Source organism: Protobothrops mucrosquamatus, unplaced genomic scaffold, assembly GCF_001527695.2.
Source record: "Protobothrops mucrosquamatus isolate PMUCROS unplaced genomic scaffold, P.Mucros_1.0 scaffold68, whole genome shotgun sequence".
NCBI classification, from domain to species: Eukaryota; Metazoa; Chordata; class Lepidosauria; order Squamata; family Viperidae; genus Protobothrops; species Protobothrops mucrosquamatus.
In genome coordinates, this window is record NW_015386446.1 from 49786 (window position 1) to 70730 (window position 20945).

Sequence of the window (20945 nt, forward strand, 5' to 3'; positions counted from 1 at the left end):
TAGCTATTGTAACTCATTGTTGCATGTCCCCAACCAGGTAAACCATGTTCCCTAGATGTTTCCCTGATGCCATAGGAATGTAGCTTATTTGATCTTCATGAATTTGGCTATGAATTGATGTCATCTGCAAATACTGCATAACTCTTGGAAAAATATCAAAGCGTCAAAAGTGCAGATATGATTTTGTGTGTGTGTATGTGTGTGTGTGTGTGTTTGTGTGTGTGTGAGAGAGAGAGAGAGAGGGAGAGAGAAATGTAGGCTTTGTGAAAGAGTATCTTTAAGTATTCAAGTCAATCATATTTGGCTAAGATCCAACATACGTATTTAAATAAGAATGTTTGTGTGGGGTTTTTTTGTGTGTGTGTGTATGTGTGTGTAACAGGTTCAATCAGAACAAAAGGAACTGAGTCTCTGATCCCCAGTGCCATCCAAGTGAAGAAAGTGAAGATCTCTCTAGCAACATGCCATTAGTGTAGTAGTGAACTCACTACCAATTATTCTATTTTAATTAACAGAAATGCAATTCTAATTCTTTCTAGCAATGATGCTAATATCCACCACTGACCAATACTCTTCTATCCTACCTTGGGCTGGTGGTAATGCTCCATGGCCATGGTGATGACATTGAGCCCAATCACACCTGTGATGAATAAATCCAGATAATGGGTGGTGCACATTTGGTGAATCAGAAGTCGGAAGCGAGAATAATCAGAGTAATACGGTTTACACTGTGCTTCTGAAAAGGAAAAAGTGAAGGAGCAGTTCAGAAAACAATCCCTTTTTCTCAAGGCCAGATTCAGCACTGGCTTTCAGATTCATTTAAGTAAGATTTTTCCCCCCACAGGAATGGGGTAGGGCAAATGTATTTACAAACTACTATAATTAATGCACAGCAAGACAGTACATTCATATACCTGTTTGAAAAAAATCCAATAAAACATGCACAACAGCCAGGCTTCTGTGACTAGATATAAGGTGAGTAAAGCATAAAATCATTTCAGGTTTCAAAATAATCTTAGTAAAAAGATTATTGTTTAAATATATTACATTTTCTTGTTACCAGACTTAAAGGCAATGTGACCAGTTTTATTATACATAATAACAGCAGCTTGAAGCATTAGCATGAGATATTGAAAAACCATAAAAATTTTGGGGGAAAAAAATCAAAGTTTGGGGCAACTTGGAAATGATATACAAAGCCTTTTGACAATAGTAGTCTTACACGTAGAGATCATTCATGACATATTTAGGGTAGAAATGCTGTGACGGAATGCTTGCATGTCTGTGACATACACCTTTTGTTTTACAATGTCCAGATAACCTGGAACCTTGTATATGTGAAGCTTGTGCTCTACAGTTTATCCAAGAACTTAGTGCACTTAAGACAGTGAACAGATAAAAGGATACTGTGTGGAGTAGCATTTTATAGTAAAATACAGAAACTTAAAAGGGAAAGGAGATACATGATTGTAAAACATCCAAACAAAAATAATAATAATAAACACCCCAAGAGCATCTCAATGTACATGCTAGAGGAGTAGAGAAAAAAAGTGGAAACACCTTGTTCTCGATTTCAGGAAAAGAGTTTGTGAAAAAAATGTTTTCTGAATGTTCAGAACTAAATGATCTTCCATTTACTGTAAGTGTGATTGCTAAAATGCAGCCATTCCTGTGATTCCCTGATGTTTGGCTGCATTAGGGATGACACTCTCTCTTTAGACCCTGAACGTTCCAGCAAATAAACTCATTATACATCTAATCTCTAATGAGGAAATGTCAAGTTTATAATTCAGGGCAATTTTCGAAGAGGCATTATAATGCAACCTCAAATGAAAAGCACTGTCTTGAAGATGTCAGAGATAACATTATGCCTGCAATTAAATGATCAACTGGTTATGAACATGATTGAGCTAAAGGAATTGAATGGTATGGTATTTAGCAACACTGAGCAAATATAAGAATTTATTTGGGGTGGGGGAAGTGTGGCTATTTGTGATTATAAAGAAAAGCTAAATTTAGGAGTCATCAGTTTTGCATGTAGAGGCCATCTAGCTTGTCTCCTAGGTCAGTGGTGGCGAACCTATGGCACGGGTGCCAGAGGTGGCACTCAGAGCCCTCTCTATGGGCACATGCGCCATCGCCCCAGTCCTAGGCCTTCAGCTGGGTTTTATAAAACCTTTTCGCTTTAGGCCTCCACCGCCGTGTACAAAAAAAAAAGGTTCAATCAATCAGTCAATTTCAACTTCTCGCGGGAAAAAAAAAGATCTTGCAAAGTTGGAATTGATTGATTGAACATTTTAGTCCCACCCAGTCTGCTGTTACCACCGCAGCCATGCCCACCCAATGGGCCACGCCCACCCAATGGGCCACGCCCACCCAATGGGCCACACTCACCCGGCACTCGACGATGCATAAGTGGGTTTTGGGTTGCAGTTTGGGCACTCGGTCTCTAAAAGGTTCGCCATCACTGTCCTAGGTACTGAAATGTTGATGTTCTAATTCCATATTAGGGACTGATGGGACTGAGCGGTCCTTTTGCATGGAAGAAGGACGGTCTTGTTTCTGCCTGCAAACCTCAAGTAAATAACAGCTCCCTCCACATAAATAAATAATTTGTGTTATCTTTCCATCTGATTTGACATGAAAGAATCAAATGTGCATGATACCTGTGAAGTTGTCAGGAGTCATCACATTATGTCAGGAATGATAGCACAAACCTGTTTTTCCTGAGTAAAATGTTTGTTTAGCTATATAAGGGGCTGAGTATAGGATTATTTTTGCAGGCAGGATTGACACTGCATATCTCTTGCTTGTTGAAGAGAAAAAAAATATCTTCTTGAGACTCTACTTTTTTGAAACTGACAAGAAAAAGGAAAGTGTTGCACTGCAGGTTTTTTCTTCAAATGATCCTAAATATTTGCACCCATTTTTCAAAGTAAGAGAAAACCTGCTGCTAGTCTATATGCTGTCTGATCCTGAATGTCATGTTATAATATGGAAATTGAGACATATAAGATGAATTTGAATGCTCAATACATTTCTAAAAAGAACAGCGAAAAATCTAGACAGGTTGGTAGCTGGCAGAATCACAACTTTCATCAGAACTGTAACATTCTGCATAAATATCCATAAAAACAGAGATATCTCAGTGGCATTATGCAAAACTCTGAAGAGGAAATTAACTAAAATGTCTGAATAAAATTAAGTTTTGAACTGGGGCCCTGGCTATGAACCAAGTTATACTTTCAAAGAGAAGCCCTATTCTAATTTGCTGATCTCTTATTGTTCAATGCTTATCCATAATTCACATTCAGGCAGGGGGAAAAAATGTCACAATTTCTGTCTTTTCTTTGGGACAATTTATTTATGAATAATTGCACTGGCATCCAAGGGTTCAGCTATGACTGGCAGATTAATTCCAAACAATAACAAAAGAGGCTGTTAATATATAGCAGGGATTTATACTGAGATTGCAAATGTTACCTGCATAGCAACAAAGCATGTGGTAGCATAATCTTATAAGCAGGGTTGCTCATTTCCCTTTCCTTATGCTGTGGGTGAAGACAGACATTGTGTTTAAATAAAAGCACAGGGAGGTTATTCACCTGCAGTGTGTGAATTCAGCTTCACAGATCAAACAACATATATCTGTCTATACAGCTGAATCCCAAATCACTATCAGCCTTGCCTCTCCCATATACCTCCTCAGGTGAAAATTTCACTTTGTTTTGTTTTCTTCCTCCTTTTGTTCCCAAAATGCCATGTGTCTTTTTATCTGTTTTTCCATTCACTTTTTTATGCAATTTAAAAAAAAAGGAAAATGTTTAGAAACAGTTGCAAAACAGTTCTGAACAATGTAGACTAGGGAAGTATATCCATCATGGCTTAGGCACTGGCGATTGAGACTGGTCCTGCCAGCTTTGGGTTTTTCCTTTGATATCCAAGGAAGATTTGGGTATCAATTCTCCCGATTTGGAGAAAAAAAATGAACTTTTAACTGACAAAAAAATACTGCGTATTCCAACAGCTCCCTTCGCCTCCAGCACTTTGTTTAGTCTGTCTTCACCATGTATTTCCAACTAATATCCTACCCTGTGATTCAAGAGCATTCACTATCACCAGTTTTTTTTAAGTTACAATTCAAATTAATGTGATAAATTTGCAGTGCTGTATTTTATTAATGCCTCTGCATCTGCCAATAAAGTTATTAATATGGCATTTAGTAAGCCCTGCTTCTAAATTTTGCTAACCACTAGCTTTGTCATGCTTGGCATTCCAGTCATGCAAATTAGTAGAAATTATACCTTTTACTTTGCAAAGAACCACACGTAGTGACACCATGCTTCTTGTGGGTTTTAAGTTAACAGCTCCTGATTTTAAGTGGGCAGGAACCTTATTTTCAAATACCAATATTATTGCTTTTTAGAAGATATCAAGAAGCCAGATTTATGATTGTTTGTAAATATTGGTATTTAGACACTTTTTATATATACCTTAAATCCATGCCCCCCTTTCAAAACAACATTGTTTGTACCTGTACATATATACTGTATCTTGGGAAATACAGACACCTGTTCAAATGATGAGTCACACCAAATAACACAATACCACAAATACTGCTACAATACATTGGGATTGAGGATGACAGGATGCTGCAATTAGTCTGGAAGATTCTAGAAAAATTGAGATAGCATCCTGTCACTGAGAAACCAGTGGGATATGTGTCCGTTTATATGTGTGTAGGTAAAGGAGAGAAAAGGGAGGAAAGAAGATAAAATGATTGAGTAAGAACATGCATCCACTGGGAGATATCCGCCAAAAAGCCCACAGTAAGCACCAGATATTGACAGATGATCAAAACAGGTTTTAAATCAAGCTGCTGTATTATGGCCCAGAGGAAACGGAGTGGACATGTACTGATTTAAACTCATCCTGATTCCGTCAAAAAGTAGAATTAGAACAAAGTTGCTTTTTCTATAAATAGCAAAGTGTCTGCCCTGTAACCATTTACCTGCAGCTGGTTTTTAGATACCTATTCATGATCCTAGTAGGTAATTTACCCTCTCAAACCATGTGGAGAACTATATGTCAATTCCCATCTCTTTCTTGATGTTTATTATTATTTTATTTAATATTCATACCAGAGAGAAATTTTAAAAAGTGATCATATTATCACTTATATATATATATCTGTGCTACTACTACCTTGGCCACATTGTGACTGGAATATTTATGAATTAAACAAATTTATATGGCTATCCAACTCACACATAGCACCAGTGGGAAAGCAGTCTTTTATTCATCATATAGCCTGAAGCCAGGAAAACTTACTCTTCTTTTTTTCTTCTCCACAGATTTTCTAGAATGATGCTGTGAAGAGATCTGGTGTGGCAGCTGTAACCAGCTGTCTAATAGCATTGGCATTTATGTATCATTTTGAATGGCACGTGAAGTGGCTGGTTGCTTAATGTTTTACAGGCAGAGAGTTGAATGCTGCCTTAAGCTTTCATAGAATGGAGGAGAGGTCACAGGCAAGCAATATCACTAAGCAGCTGGATTTACAAACTGTCCAGGGAATATTAAGTTGAAGGTGATGTGCATGGAAGGAATGTTGACATTTAAAGAAGTAGCTTTATTAGTCTTTTTAGTGAATGACATTAAAAAAAAGCAATGTGGAAAATGATTAAATTATTCCCATTGAGATTTTTAGTTATAAGAGGCAGCATCTTCCAAAAAATGAAATATCCACTCCAAACCAGCAATCAACAGAAAGAGATTATGCAAATATAGAACATACTTTCCCACATGGTACAGCTTGTAAAATGCAAAAGCAAGAATAGACAACCTGCATTTTCACATACAAATTACTCATTTGAATAAGGAAAGTTTGCACAAGGTGATGTAGCATTCCTTGTTTCCTTGCAACACGCACATTTAGATACTGTCTTTTCACACTAACAAGCACTGCAGATTACGTATGATAGCACTATTACGAGTCTCAGACAGCAACGAAGAAACACCAAGTACCGCTTTGAAAATAATATATACAAAAGCCAAGAATTATGAGATTATTTCTGAGCCTGCGTGATGAATGACCCTTTTTGAATCCAACACATTCAAAACATAATGAAACACTCAAATATATACAATGAGTATTTAACCACACTGAAATTGCACATCTATGAGATGTCCTCCCAGTATCTATCCAAAAGGAGACCCAAGTTTAGCCTCCCAGCCCATACGGAGAATATAGATATACAAATACACTGAAATGAAATGTAGGAAACGGCAACATTAAGGAGATTTAGGATTCAGTAAAACAAGCTGGGTCAATTTTAATTAGGTCATAATATATGGATAAATATTTTCTGGCTTATTCTTTTTCATTGTTTTTTTTTAAACATAATCCTAGGTGTTCTTTCAGAGCTGCATTTCAGATGAACGTGGCACATCAGGCACAGTGATATAGGACACCCTCCTTGAAGAGGCACTGCACCCATTTAGCTGCCAGCACCAAGAAGTAATTGACCAACTTGAAAAAGGTTCCCCGCTAATTGGCTCTAGGCTGCTCAGCTCATTTGTCAAATTCATGTCACAAGTCTTGGCTTGCCAAAGGTGTAAATCCTGAGAGTGTCTTCTTCTCATTTAGAGCTGACAAGATGTTCAGCTATGATAAAGAAGGCCTTGCCATATTTTTTATTGTTATGTGTGTTTTTGTCTGAGCTGTTATTTGCTTTGCTGTTGTTTGTTTGTTTGTTATTGTTTTAATTGTTTTAAATTGCATATTAGATGTTGTAAGCAACCCAATCTTTTTGGAGTGGGAGGCTGCAATACATCAAAATAATAAATTACTACTCATGGTTATCCTTCTTTGTCCGGATTACTTCATAGGACTAACGCTAGCTATGTCATTCAGATTCTAAGACAAGGCCTCAAAAATGGACCAGGAAGATAAATTCTATCCTATGTTCTGCTCAAGGCTAGTAAATTTCAATAGAGACATTGACTACTTCCCAACTTTCTTCCTTGATGTTCAACTGCATTATTATCTATTTCTGTCACATCTTTTCATGTAAGCAAAGTAGCCATTAAGGTCAACTCCACAGCAGAGCACATGGTTGCTGGTTTCCACACTTGTAAAATCATCTTAAGAAAAATAAAATAAAATAAAATGAACTTGTATCTTTACATGGGAACCAAAGTCTGATTTTAGAAAAAAAATAACAAAAATGGCAAAAAAATTGTTAGCAAATTTATATGGAGTAGAAAAAAACGATGTTAAATTTAAAAAATTACAAGATTCAAACTATATTACAAAGCTAGCTGTTTTGTCATGGTTAAAAGATGGGCTTTTAACTCACCCAGTTTAGGAGTTGGTGTCCAGGGAGATTTAAGAGAACTTACTTTCTAAAGTGTGGAAATTGCAACTTCCTTCCACAGCTATCCAATATAATCATTTTACACTCTTCCTGTCTGAATTCCTTCTTCAAATGTGTTGGGTAGGATGCAGCTGTGGCTAGAAGGACAGGGCTCCAGTTGCTCCCTCCCTCCATTGTCAGAGGGAAAAAATTTACCTCATGAGTATGGCCACCTCAGTTAGTATTCCTGCTTAGGTATCCAGACTTTAGTCCAACCACCCATCTTTATTTCAGTACATGGACTGGAACTGAGAAATTAGCAAACAGTCTATGGATCCTTCCTCTATAAGATAATGTACAGTATTATGAAATAAGAGCATGCAGCTTTTTATTATAACTATGAAACATGTGCCTTTGGTAATACCATCTAGCTTCCGCAGAGTCTTTCTTCTCATGCCCTACACATAATCCATATACAGATACCTGGGGCCTCAGAGATAATGAAGAGGACGGATGGCCACAAGGTAAATCAAATTCACCCTCAACTAATTTGAATATAAGGTATACCCAAGATACCTATAGGAAAAGGCAGTTAGGCCTGATGCAATTAGAAGTAGAGTGAGTACATTCACCCTTTCCATGCTGGGTTTATTCTATTATTGCTATGCTAGAAGAATTTAAGCAAATATAAACCGCCTTCTAATGTGGAAGAACACTGGGTTCAGAAATGCATAAAACCAGTCTCCATTGGTTAGCCTGGTGATTGCCTTTCTTATGAGCAATGGAATTTTCTTCTAGATTCTTTAGGAAACTTGGAGAAGGAATTATTTAAATTTCCTTAAATTTTGGCAAGAAGGGGAGATGAGAACTGTGTTTCTTTCTCTTTTTCTCTCTCTGCTTCTCTCCAAAGTTCAGCAGAAAAAAAGAGGAACATGCAGAGAACCTGGAGGAAAAGCATGGATACTGTAAGTTAGAAACAATAATTATTGAGGAGAGGCAGAGCCTGTGGGATCCATAATTGTATAAAGGGCCAAGCTGTTTATAGGCAGAACATTATAAGGCTGAGTGGCGCATATAGAATACTTCTAAAGTAGATGACCCAGACATCATCCAAAAATCTCTTTCTGAAAGCAGCAAAGGAGGACAATGTTTATGATGAGAAATAAAATTATCCAAAAACCAAGACAACATATAAATATCCCAAATTAATTGTGTCAGTGATAGGTCAAGCCTGCAGATGTTTAAATCAAAACAAAGCATGCAGAGTAGAGAGTGAGCAAAGAAAGACCTTCCACTACACACAGTCTAGTGAGATGACTCAAAGAACCCATGGCCAGCCGTTAAGTCACACAGCACGAAAAGTCACGTGAGACAAAGACGGCAAGGACATCCCAGTACCTGGCACTGCACTGGCTGAGCTGTCCATTACTACATCATCCAGCATTAGATCTAGAAGAATGAAAGGTCATTAAATCACCTGAGAGGACAGGAGGCAAACTCTTCATCCCACTTTCAGCATTCATCACTATTATGGCAAGGCAAACCAAGACCCCCACCCCCCAATGGCTAAGGCATTTCCTATGAGATACCTGATAGAGTTTAGAAGGAAGCATTGTGCAAACTCTGGAACACAATTCCACCCCATGGAAACAGTCAGAGATTCTTTCTGTTCTATGACTCACCAGAGCTTATAAACTGAACATATTATGGACTATCCTTTATATGGTGCCTCAGTTGGCCTTCTTCAGTCTGTGCCAACCCTTCTGGAAAATGCCCACCTCAGGAGGCCTATACTAGAAGGTCAGGATGCATCCTTCTTTTTCTCCATTCCTGCCCCTCACATTACTGCAACCTCATTACTACTGCTTACCTTGCTACTCAGATTAAAATCTTCAAGATAGCTTTTGTGAGTGTGTATGAATTAATCATATTAATTCTGTTAGATATTAAAGATAAAAATAGGACTTTAGAAATTCTTTAGAATAATGCAACTTGAAGATTTTTTTTCCTTTCTGAAGCAGATATCCTTTCTTTCTACCAGTTAGCAGAAAGCAAATTTTTATCCAATTCCTGAATCTACATCCAAATTACAGGAAAACTATACATCTATACGTAATTTTTCTAAATTTTGTGAAGCACTTTACAACTCAAGAGAGAGAGAAAGTAAGAGAGATCTGTGCAAAAATCCATATATTAGGAAAAGGTGTGCACCTAAAACCACTATATTAAAGATAATTATTTCCAAATATTTTGTACATTAAGATGTGTACAAAAATGCATGTGAAACTTTTACAAATGCCAATTTTATGCAACCTTCATTGCAAACAAATTCAGAAAAAAGATCAGATAAAGTTATGGCTGGAAAAATAGGATTATGAACATAAACAAACTTGAAAATTTGTCTACTTTGAGTGATACTTGGGGATGGTATATATTATTAGTTGGATGTTCATATGAGATGCTTTTATTCCAGTAATACAAGCCGTGGAAACACATAATAGCTTTATCTTTGCATGATTTCTGCATTATGAGTCTTGGAATTAATAATACGTGGCATAGGACAAAAATAATTTTCTCCGCTGTGAGATAATGGTTAGCAACTACTGTTAGGGGAAAAATCTTTCACGGTAATAGATTTTTTTTAGGAATCTGTAAATCAGAGAAGAAGAGGTTTACATAAATAGGAGCAGCATTTTATTTGGTAGCGTTTATATGGAAGTTCCCTACGGGATTACTGGCTAGATTCCCAAAAGACACTAAATTAGGGTGAACCATGTGTGGCCCTTAAGTTCCTTTCTTGCATCCCTCAGAGATTTCTCTGACCATGACAGTGGAAAACTTTCCATATAGAAGTGGTCAGCACATGAAAAAGATGAGTAAGGCCACACTTGGAATACTGCATCCAGTTTTGGTCACTACGATGTAAAAAAGACTCTAGAAAGTGTACAGAGAAGAGCAACAAAGATGATTAGAGGTCTGGAGGCTAAAACATACAAGGAACGGTTGCTAGAATTGGGTATGTCTACTTTAATGAAGAGAAGGACGAGGGGGGACATGATAGCAGTGTTCCAATATCTCAGGGGCTGCCACAAAGAAAAGGGAGTCAAGCTATTCTCCAAAGCGCCCGAAGGCAGGACAAGAAGCAACAGATGGAAACTAATCAAGGAGAGAAGCAACCTAGAACTGAGGAGAAATGTCCTGCCAGCTAGAACAATTAATCGGTGGAACAACCTGCCTCCAGAAGCGGTGAATGCTCCAATACTGGAAGTTTTTAAGAAGAGACTGGACAGCCATTTGTCCGAAATGGTATAGGGTTTCCTGCCTGAGCAGGAGGTTGGACTAGATGACCTCCAAGGTCCCTTCCAATTTTATTATTATTATTATTATTATTATTATTATTATTATTATTATTATTATTATTATTATTATTATTATTATTATTATTATTAATGTCACAGCTTATTTAAACTGAAATATCCCCATATCACATGTATGTGTGTGATGTCAGCTTGGGAAATTTGGTCCCCAAAAGGTTATGTGGCCCTTGAATATCAAATGATAATCATCTTTACAGTAAGCCATGGTTTGGACACTGTCTATTCTGCTGTTCATAAAAGGTGTCTATGACTTTCTCAAAAAAGACGAAAATGTTGTGCAAGGTGGTTACTTGCCTCACTGATTTTTGTATGATGTTAAAATGTAAGGTATATTAACATTCCTTTTATTTTGCAAAGCACTATTAGATTATGAAAGAGTTTTCCTTAAAATGAATTATTCCTCCTGGTGTGAAATTAATTTTCAAAAAAATTATTAATGGATAATGAAAAGCCATATTATTCAAAAAGCTTTCAATAAGGCTGTGTTGGGGAAAAAGCAATTATATGTTCACCACATTTGTTATAACTTTTTCTAATGAGACTCATTAGTGAGAATCATAATTGTTATGTTATGTTATGGAGTCTGTAGTTTTGTTACAGTTTATACTAAATACCTTTATTAATTAAATTGGACTATGTAATATTGATTCTGTTCACACATAATACTATGTGAACAGTAAACCAAGATTTGCAATTGTGGTGAATAGTGGCGAAAGCAAGATTTTTCAAAAACTATGATTTCTTAACCTATAATGATCTAGCTTGCACACAGTATATCACTCATAATAAGTGGGTTAGCAAATCATATTGAGGCAAAAGGTAACAAACCAAGGCAGGACAAGAAGCAACGGGTGGAAACTAACCAAAGAGAGAAGCAACCTAGAACTAAGGAGAAACTTCCTGACAGTTAGAACAATTAACCAGTGGAACAACCTGCCTCCAGAAGTGGTGAATGTGCCAACACTGGAAGTTTTTAAGAAGAAACAGGACAGCCATTTGTCCGAAATGGTATAGGGTTTCCTGCCTGAGCAGGGGGTTGGACTAGATGACCTCCCAGGTCCCTTCCAACTTTATCATCATCATCATTATCATTATCATTATCAAGTGATAGCTAAGCATTATATATGAATCCACCATTATATTTATTACCTTTACGTATAGCTTTATTCTTCCAATTTAGCTGATCAAAAATTTATTTACAATAATATGTAGTTAGATTATTTTATGTCCTGTATTATTATGTATAAGTAGAACTACTGTTAAATATTACTGATAATATGAGACTGCGAATATTATTGTAGTATTATAAAAATAAGAACTGTAAATAATTTTCTCAATAATGGAGTAATTATTCTTAAATCTGTAATTCATTTGTCTGCTTTAGCTCTAGTCGCCTTTTTCAGTGTGGGCTAACCCCCTAGGGATAATTATTATGATTCATAGCATTTATTTCTGGACTGCTTGTATTTTTGTTCTTAGATACTTCCATGTAATTCCTGAAACTTTAATTCTGGGATTTGGAGGAGTAGCAAGGTTACACCACTGATGCAACATCAGATGACTGGAAACATAACATTTTGTATATTTCTGTCTTCTGAGGAACAGGAGCATGGCTGGAGGTCTGTGCTGTAGGCAGGCCAAAGCAATTTAGAGGAAGCTTACACAATAAGCAATTAACAGGAAAATGACTTTTCTGGCAGAAAAAAAGGCAGATAAGGCAAGGCATTGCTTCTCAACCTGGGCAACTTGAATATGTGTTGTCTTCAACTTCAACTCAAGAAAGCAACAAGAGCTAAAGCTCACAAATGCTGGCTGGGGAATTCTGGGAACTGAAGTCCACACATCTTTAAGTTGCCGAGATTGAGATACACTGAGGTAAGCTAAGCTAAGGTAAGTGGGGCAACTTATCAAATTTTGAATAAGGATTCATTGAGAAACCAAAGGCAGATGATAAGGGTGGAGAAAAAGTAGGTCCTTAAAAATGCAGTACAAAATGGCATGCCAGATACAGCCGTTTTATGCCAAAACCTGCCAGAGGAACAATTCTGTGGAATATTTCAAAAGTATTCAGAACTTTTCATTACTCACAGGACTTTTTTTTCCAGATAGTTCAATAATTCTTAAAATGGCCATTAAAAAAAAAAGAATGGCAAAAACTTGCAGCTGGGAAAACAAAGGGATTGCTGGTAGAATTGAGTAACATGGGGAAAAAGTCTATGTTTTCTTTATGCAAATATATATATCCAAAGATTTGGTGTATATTATGCCCTTTACCACATTTATACTGTAAACAGAAGTTAAGATGTGCAGAAATTATGAAAGTAGAAACCCAGTTGCGGGGTGTTGTTTTTTTACTGACATGATATATGGTTAAGATAGCCTGCAACTAGCTTCTTCATTTTTGCACAATACATGCATTCTGAACCCAAATCCCAAGGATCTTAGCAGAATATTGCTTTAATATTAAAGAAATTGATAACCGCTTAGTATACACATTTATTGATACATAGTCAACATACTTGTGTCATGTCAGTTGTGAAAAGATATCTGGAGCACCTCATAGCATCATAGTTCATAACAGATCTCTCTACTTTTAAGACATAAAGTTTCATAGAACTCAACATAAGGAACCAGAGTGCCAGTATGACTTAGCTTTGAACATTCAGTCTGGAATCCTTATATTTGAATAAAGAGAGTTAAAATTTAAGTTTTATAAAAAGCTTTATCGTATGATAAAGAAGGATTAGAGGTGATTAATTTGTTTATGGCCTTACTAATTAGTATATGAAACAAGCAGATAGAAAGCAAAGCAAAGCAGAAATAGATTAAACATCCGTATTAAAATCAAAGAGAATTTCCCATAGATATACTTCTCTAAAAAGGATATAATAAAAGTAAAAATGAGAAAAAGTTTCAGAACATATTAAGATGACTGTAACATGAAACACCATGAATGGGCACATGGAATGGTAACATGACAACAGATTTCAGGAACAATAGAAAACATGCAAAATGAAGGAGAGTTCCTCTGACCTGTGACCTCTGACCTGATCATTACCTCCTGCTTTTCCAATTAAATAAAAATTGAAGTAAGAAAGACAGCATGTGAAGTTTCTCAGATTTCATGTACGTCTAATGTGGTCATCAAAAGTTCTAAGTTTTATTCTACAGTAAATAGTTTACCAAGTTTCGGTTTCAGTAGATTTACTCCAAATTGGTTAATTTTATTTGGTTAATTTCTATTTTGACTTTTTTTTAAAGAAAAAGAATCTGTATTTCTCAAGTAAATGCATTATATTTCCAAGCAATTCTAATACAAAATGGCTTTATTATTATATCATTGAAAATTTTATATTTTGTCATTCCATATGGAAATTAGCCTCACAATTAGCAAAAGTTATTTCATTTTGACATTACAAGGCTAGTGAAACTAACTATCAGCAACAGTGCAAAATGTGCCTAAGGTAATTGGCCCATTCTGGAACTGTTAGTCTTTGCATTCAACACTATTTGGGTAAAGCTATGCTTATTCAATGGAAAAAAAAATATATTTACATTACTGTAGTGCGTTTTAAACTGCCTAGCATATAAAATAATTGCAAATCATGCAGCCATTGATGTATTTCTATGGGTTTTTGCTTAGCCTGTACCAGAGCTATATTTTTCATGCAAATTTTGTAGCTGGACATGCTTGTGAGGGGAATCTAGCTTTCAAATGCTAGGCAGGGAATAGGGGAAACTGTCAAAGGTCAAGCAGGGCTCAGAAAGATGAGGAAGGACTACCGACCAGCCATCTGTTTCTCCTTACTCCTTCTCTTTTTCTCCAGGCGTTTGAGCCTCTTCTCTTCTCGTCTCTTGGCTTCTTCTTCTTCCTGGTGCTGACGACATTTATGGAAATTCTCCACCACGACCCCCACAAACATGTTGAGCACAAAGAAGGCAACAATCAGCAGGAAGGAGATAAAGTAGAGGAGCATCCAAGGGTTATAGTTCATGACTGGCTATAAAATAAAGGGAGAAGTCATTACACTCTATCAGGTTTAGAATTTAACAATGTCCATGATGAATTTAGGAACTCCAAATATTTGTATTTCACATAATTTTTTAAAAAGAGTAATCTCCAAAACAAGCATGCCTCTTTCTTGGGCTTCTGGCAATGTGATACCAAAACACCTACCTGTTGATCTACTCCTACAGCATCCAATCCATCGTACATGATGTCCACCCACCCGTCTTTAGACGCCAGAACAAACAAAGACATTAAAGCCTAGAAAAACAAAAGGAGGAAAAACAATATAATACATATCGTATTCTACCTGCCTCTTGGCTCGTGTTTGAATTTGTACTTTTTTGTTATTCAATCTAGTTGATAATAATAAGCCAAAGCTTCTTACCAGGAAAAAAAGGTATCAAGTATTGCTCTCACAAGGAGAGTTATTCCAACAAACAGGAACAGCCTTAACTCTAACCTTCCTCCATTTTTATTTAGCCCTTTGTGCTCAAATATGATTTCCTGGGATAATAGTAAATTTATTTACGGCCACCCAGTCACTCTCAGTGACTCTGGGCAGCTTACAAAGAATAAAAACCCAATATAAAAGAATAAAAAACAATAACTCCCCATCCTCCTAGTGACAACACACAATCAAACAAGCCACTTGATGGGTTCCATCCCACTCTGGGTTCCCCAGGCCCGTCGGCAAAACCAGTACCTCAGGGCCTTATGGAAGTGTGTCAGGGTGAAGGGCCAGTCTAATCTCTGTGGGGATGATATTCCAAAGGGAAGGAGCTCCCATGGAGAACACCCTTCTTCTGGATCCTGCCAGGTGTATCTCCTTAGGAGACGGGACCTGCAACATTCCCTGCCTCCCCACTCTAATGGGTTGGGTGGATGTAACCAGTATAAATGGTCCTGGTTAGTTAAACGGGTCCCAAGCCATGAAGGTCTTTAAAGGTGACAACCAACTTCTTGAATTGTACCTGGAAGGAAATCAGCAGCCAATCCAGCCCCCACAGGAATGGTGACACACGTGTATACCTGAGTCTGCACAAAACCATGTGGGTCACTGCATTTTGAACCAATTGGGGCTTCTGAATGCTTTTCAAGAGCAGCCCCATGTAGAGCACATTGTAATAGTCAAGACATGCCTGAGAGAGTAGATGTGCGGGGTTCATGGTTTCAGTCTCCTGAGACAAACTTTTCTTCATGCTAGATATGAGTTTGATTACACTATTGTACAGTCATTAAATGTCCAAAGAAAGAGCATATGCTGGTCTTAATTGTGATAGGAATCTATACTAATTGAGGATCTTTAAATGTAGACAGTATGACTAGGAAGTGCTGTAGATGATTTGCTATGGTGGCTGCAATATATACAAGGCTATTTCACATCTGCTTTGAATCAAAGCAAATAAGGGAGCACTGCAGCAGATTACCGTTCCATCAGTACCTGGCCAAGATTATCAAAATTATACTTGTGCCGGATCCATTTATAGTTGGCTTCTGCACAGTCTGACTTGTTGGTAATGTTCCTTGTGTCTTCCCCTTGGCAGACAAAAAACTTCCCCTTGAACAGCTGTGAAAAATGAGAGTATACTCAGTCACTGACGTTTTTTTTCTGTAGGCTTCCACAATGTACCATTTGCAAATGTCTGATTTTAAGCTCTTCCTACAAAGAGGCCCATCTGCATCTCACTTGAGCTTTTGGCACTAGCCCCAAAGCTTTTAGCCATTCAATTTTATGGAAGGAATATTGTAGGATTGCTGTTTTTAAGCTGCTGCTTTTCTTGATTTATACACATTTTGCTGTATAATTAGGGCACTATACATTTTATACTTTGCTGGTTTTCAAAAACATAGTAAAGATTTAGTGTGAGCCCATCCTATTTCACTAAAAGATAGCATTAAAATACTCACAATAAATGAAAGAAGCAAATTTGTCAATAAAGAGGTCATGGCTGGACCTTTCTTTGCTTGGAATCCCCTTAAAATGATATAATTTTAACTCTTGTAAGGTCTGCATGGCTATACAAGCTGTACAATGTTCTTGTAAGGGGGGGGGGTGATTTCAGATTGAAAGATGATAAATGTATTTGAAAATCAGGCATTATCTGAACACTCCAACCAATGCAAATTTTGGTATTCTGTAAAGTTTTTCAAGAATATTATCCCTTTGCCAATAGATCTTTGGCATTCTGTTAAAAAACCATCTGAGTGCATTGGCAATGCTAGGATACATGTACCTTCATCTTACTTATTACAAGTATCTTGCCTGGGAATTACCCTCTGTGCTAATTTATGTTCCAAGTGAATTTTGCAGTTCAGCCTTAATGGATACTTTAACACAAATAAGCATAAAGACAATCCATAGTTGACTAGAGGCAGTGGATAAGACTTGGGCACCCCACCTCCTTTTTAATGATTACATTTTTCCAGAAATTAACTACTCTGGGAGCTGCCAAGCAGGACACCAGTCTCCTGCCCTTACTTCTTAGCAATTGGTATATTGTCTTAAAAACTGGTGCTAAAATATATCTTTCATGATCAGTAGCAGCTAAAAAGCTTATTATCTCTTCTTTGGTCTGTAAGAATGGTAGAAACTGTATGTCAATGGCCTTATTAGTTTAGCTGTGAAGGCCACCAGGGAAGTAATAAGAGACTAGGTTTAGAATAGATGGTGGTGTATACATCCTTGAGGGAGAAGCATTTATCTATCACCTTGAAAGAGGCAATGGTGTGCCTCCTTCTTAAGAAACTATTCCCTGACCCAGCTAATTTATACAACTATTCCCTGGCTCCAACTTTATATTTTTAGATAGCACACTATAGGGAAGATTTTGAAAGGTGGACAGCATAAAGCTATAGATTATTTAGACCTTTGTTAAAATCAGGATTCATGCCTGACTCTGGGATGGAAATCAGAGGGTTCACCCTGTTGGATAATCTTCAGCAGGACTGGAATGGGGAACGTGGCTAGACCTTTTCTGAATCTCTTGGTAGCGTTCATTGCCATCAAATATGCTGTCCTTCTGGACCAACTGAGAGGCTGGGAGTGGGAGACACTGGGTTGAAGTGGTCCCCCTTTTTCTTGAGTTTTAGTTTTAGTTAGTGATGCTAGGGGGATAGGTTGTACCCTTAGCTACTCCAGTGTGGGTTCCCAGAGGGCTCAGCCCATTCTCTCCTATTGTTTAGTATCTATATGAAACTGCTAGAAAAGGTCATCATTTAGACCAGAGGTCTCCAACCTTTCCGGGCTCGCGGGCCGGAAGGAAGGAAAGCAGCTTCCAAATTGGTGCATGTGCACACACAAATGGACCCATGTACACTGGCGCGGCACTAGTGACCCTGTTCACGCATGAGCAAACAGGCTGTGCACACCTGCCCAGCACTATCAGCCCCATTTACGCATGCGCAAACAGGGCCGTGGGCACTAGCGCAAGTGGGGGGGAGTGTGCACGCACACTAGCCAGCAATTTCCATGGCCCACCAGCCAAGAGGCCATGGCCCAGTACTGGGCCACAGCCCATAGGTTGGGGACCACTGATTTAGACCATCCCCACCCTGTTGGACTTCCAACAAGATGCAAAGATAGGCCTCTTCAGGAAATCATTAGAGATGATGGAGATTTATCTATCAACCTTAGATGGCACAGTTAGAGAAAGTTTTTATAATGTTATTAATCCTGTTTGTTGCTTAATGTAAACTGCTCAGAAATAATGGGAACTGAGTGGCATAAAAACTGTAGTAAATGAATATAACAGATAAATGATATATTCAAGATCATTCCATCCAACTTTTTAGGGGGACTTCATTTCAACAATTGTCAGAAAATTCTAGAATTTACTTTTTTTTTTAAGTGAACATATTTACATTTTGCCTCTTCTTAGATTTATGATGTATTACAAAGCACTTAATTAAAGTCTTAAGACACTACAGCCACAATGTATGTCCTTTAAAAGATATAGACATTAATTCACCAAGAACTGCGAGGAGATCAAAGTAGATATTAAATTCATGAGTTCAGCTATTAAAATCTGTTCAGACAAATGGAAGGTAAGATTCTTTTTTTCTCCCAAAATTGCAGCAAGGGGAAGAACTGATGCACCATTTTCAAAAGGAGAGACTAAAACCTCAACCATATTACTGACGAAGCTGTGACTTGCATAGCTGTTGTTCTGACTGCTACCAGGACAGAAGCTAAGCAAGGCAAGCTAGCTGAACCACAGCTATGTATAAAGAGAATGGCTTCTTTTTTTAAATTGGAGACTGATCCTATTTTTGATAAACATGATGTACTAGCTGCTAGGTTAAACAAGATACAAGAGTGCACATCTGAAAAAGTGACACAGAAGTGAGAGTTTTGAAAGGTGCTGCTTCTCCTACTTGAGCAGAGACATCATACAGATTAGCAGATAAATCACTGACATCACTTTGTGTTGAATCAAGCCAAACAACCCTTAAGCCTTGGCTTCAACAATGTCAGATGTGATTATTAACTAGGAGAAAACTATAAAAATGCTAGAGGATTAATTTTGTCACATACTCAGTGGCAAACATAAAGTGGCAGAGCATGACAGCTATTATGATAGATGGAACAGAGTGGCCTGTGTCAGCCTAAACTGAGATGCCTTCACTTTTTATTGAGTGACAGCAAGTCCTAGAATGGTCATGCCTTGTTTCACTGTGGCAAAGCAATATTCCCACCAGCTTTCAAAATATTACCTCTTTATCTGAACTCAAGAATAAATGTCAAACCTGTGAGCAATCCAAATAATAGGGATCAGCACACACTGACAGATCTCACATAACGTGGTATTTTATTTTTTTTACCTATGAGAACTAACGGGATGGTAGCAGCATAGAAAGCACCAACAATGGGTGAGTTCCCTTAGCTTAATCATAGTTGGGCAGTAATTCTACTTTCTTGACTAAACTTTTTCAAACCAAACCAAACTAACCAGATTCTTATCATAGTGTGCATGACACTAATTTGCTGTTGTTTAGTCTACAGCAATGGAAGCTACGATGGAACCCAGGAATCAGCATATTTGGAAAGAGTTCCAAGCAAGAAATGGAATGTCCAATAGACAATTCTTTTGTTTGGGAACTGGGACTGATTGATTGATTGACTATATGCTATCAAGACTGTGTCAACTCTACAAGATCACATCAGTAGACCTTCTCCAGAATAATCTGTCCCCATCCTGACCTTTCAGGTTTCCTAATGGTACACCCCATTGCCACTATAATAGAGTTCCTCCTCCTTGCTGATGATCATTCTTCCACCTTTCTCAGCATTGTGAAATTCTCAAGGGATTTGAGTTTTTACACAATGTGTCCAAAATATAATAATTTGAACCTGATCATTGCCCCTTGTTTGAGGACGCTAGATTGACTTGTTCAGCCATTTCTTTGTTATCTCCAAAGTCTTCTCTAACATCAGCATTCAAAAACAATAATATTCTTTCTATCTTGCTTTTTCAAAGTCCAATTTTTGCTTTCATAGTATAACACCAAGAAACCACTAGAAGACTTAAAGGACCAGGTTAGGGACCAGTCCTCCTGTAGAAAATCTATGAGATCACTAATAGTTGACACCAATTTGAAGGCACTTAATCAAATCCCCATGTTATTATCAATTTTAAGGTTGGTTGTTGTACGTTGTCATTGGTTTGATCTTGTGATTGAAATGTTCAATGCCAGCACACACCAATCTGCTAATGCCTAAAATGTCAATGTGTAGAACATTTTGTCTTTTACTATGCTGAGTTATTCCATGTTCATGCTTCTTATATTCTGTATTTCCACTGTAATTCTGTCTTTGCAGCTTGTATTTTTTTTTCTTGCATTACACCAGCAATTAAGTGTCCAGAAGGCTTTAATCTGGCTGTGTCATAAACACCATTAGTGCTTCAAAAGATCCTCAGCTCTTCCTAAGTAACATGTTGAGTGTCATCTGACCTGAGGGGCGTATCATCTGGCACTATATCGTCAATCATTTTGTATGATCTATCTATGTTGTTTTCTTGGTAAAACAAAGGACTGTTTTACCTTTTCCTGCACTGTTTGAAACAATACCTTTGTCACTGTTGTTAAAGGGATCATTCAACGTCTTCTCATATTGCTGCTTCCCTACATAGGCAAGCTTTAACTCAGGGGTCTTCAAACTTGGCTCTTTTATGATTTGTGGACTTCAACTCCCAGAATTCC

The 20945-nt window shown here is 37.4% G+C and overlaps 1 protein-coding gene across 1 annotated transcript in view; it reads right to left on the reverse strand.

The window, feature by feature from the left end:
- Positions 1–20945, reverse strand: part of CACNA1G (calcium voltage-gated channel subunit alpha1 G) — a 368214-nt gene that overhangs the window by 41320 nt on the left and 305949 nt on the right. Inside the window, exons 23-26 of the mRNA XM_029283371.1 lie at positions 16186–16311; positions 14913–15002; positions 14544–14736; positions 585–736 (exon numbers count right to left, since the gene is read on the reverse strand). Of these exons, the coding sequence (XP_029139204.1) occupies positions 585–736; positions 14544–14736; positions 14913–15002; positions 16186–16311 (561 nt within the window). The remainder of the gene's footprint in view (positions 1–584; positions 737–14543; positions 14737–14912; positions 15003–16185; positions 16312–20945) is intronic.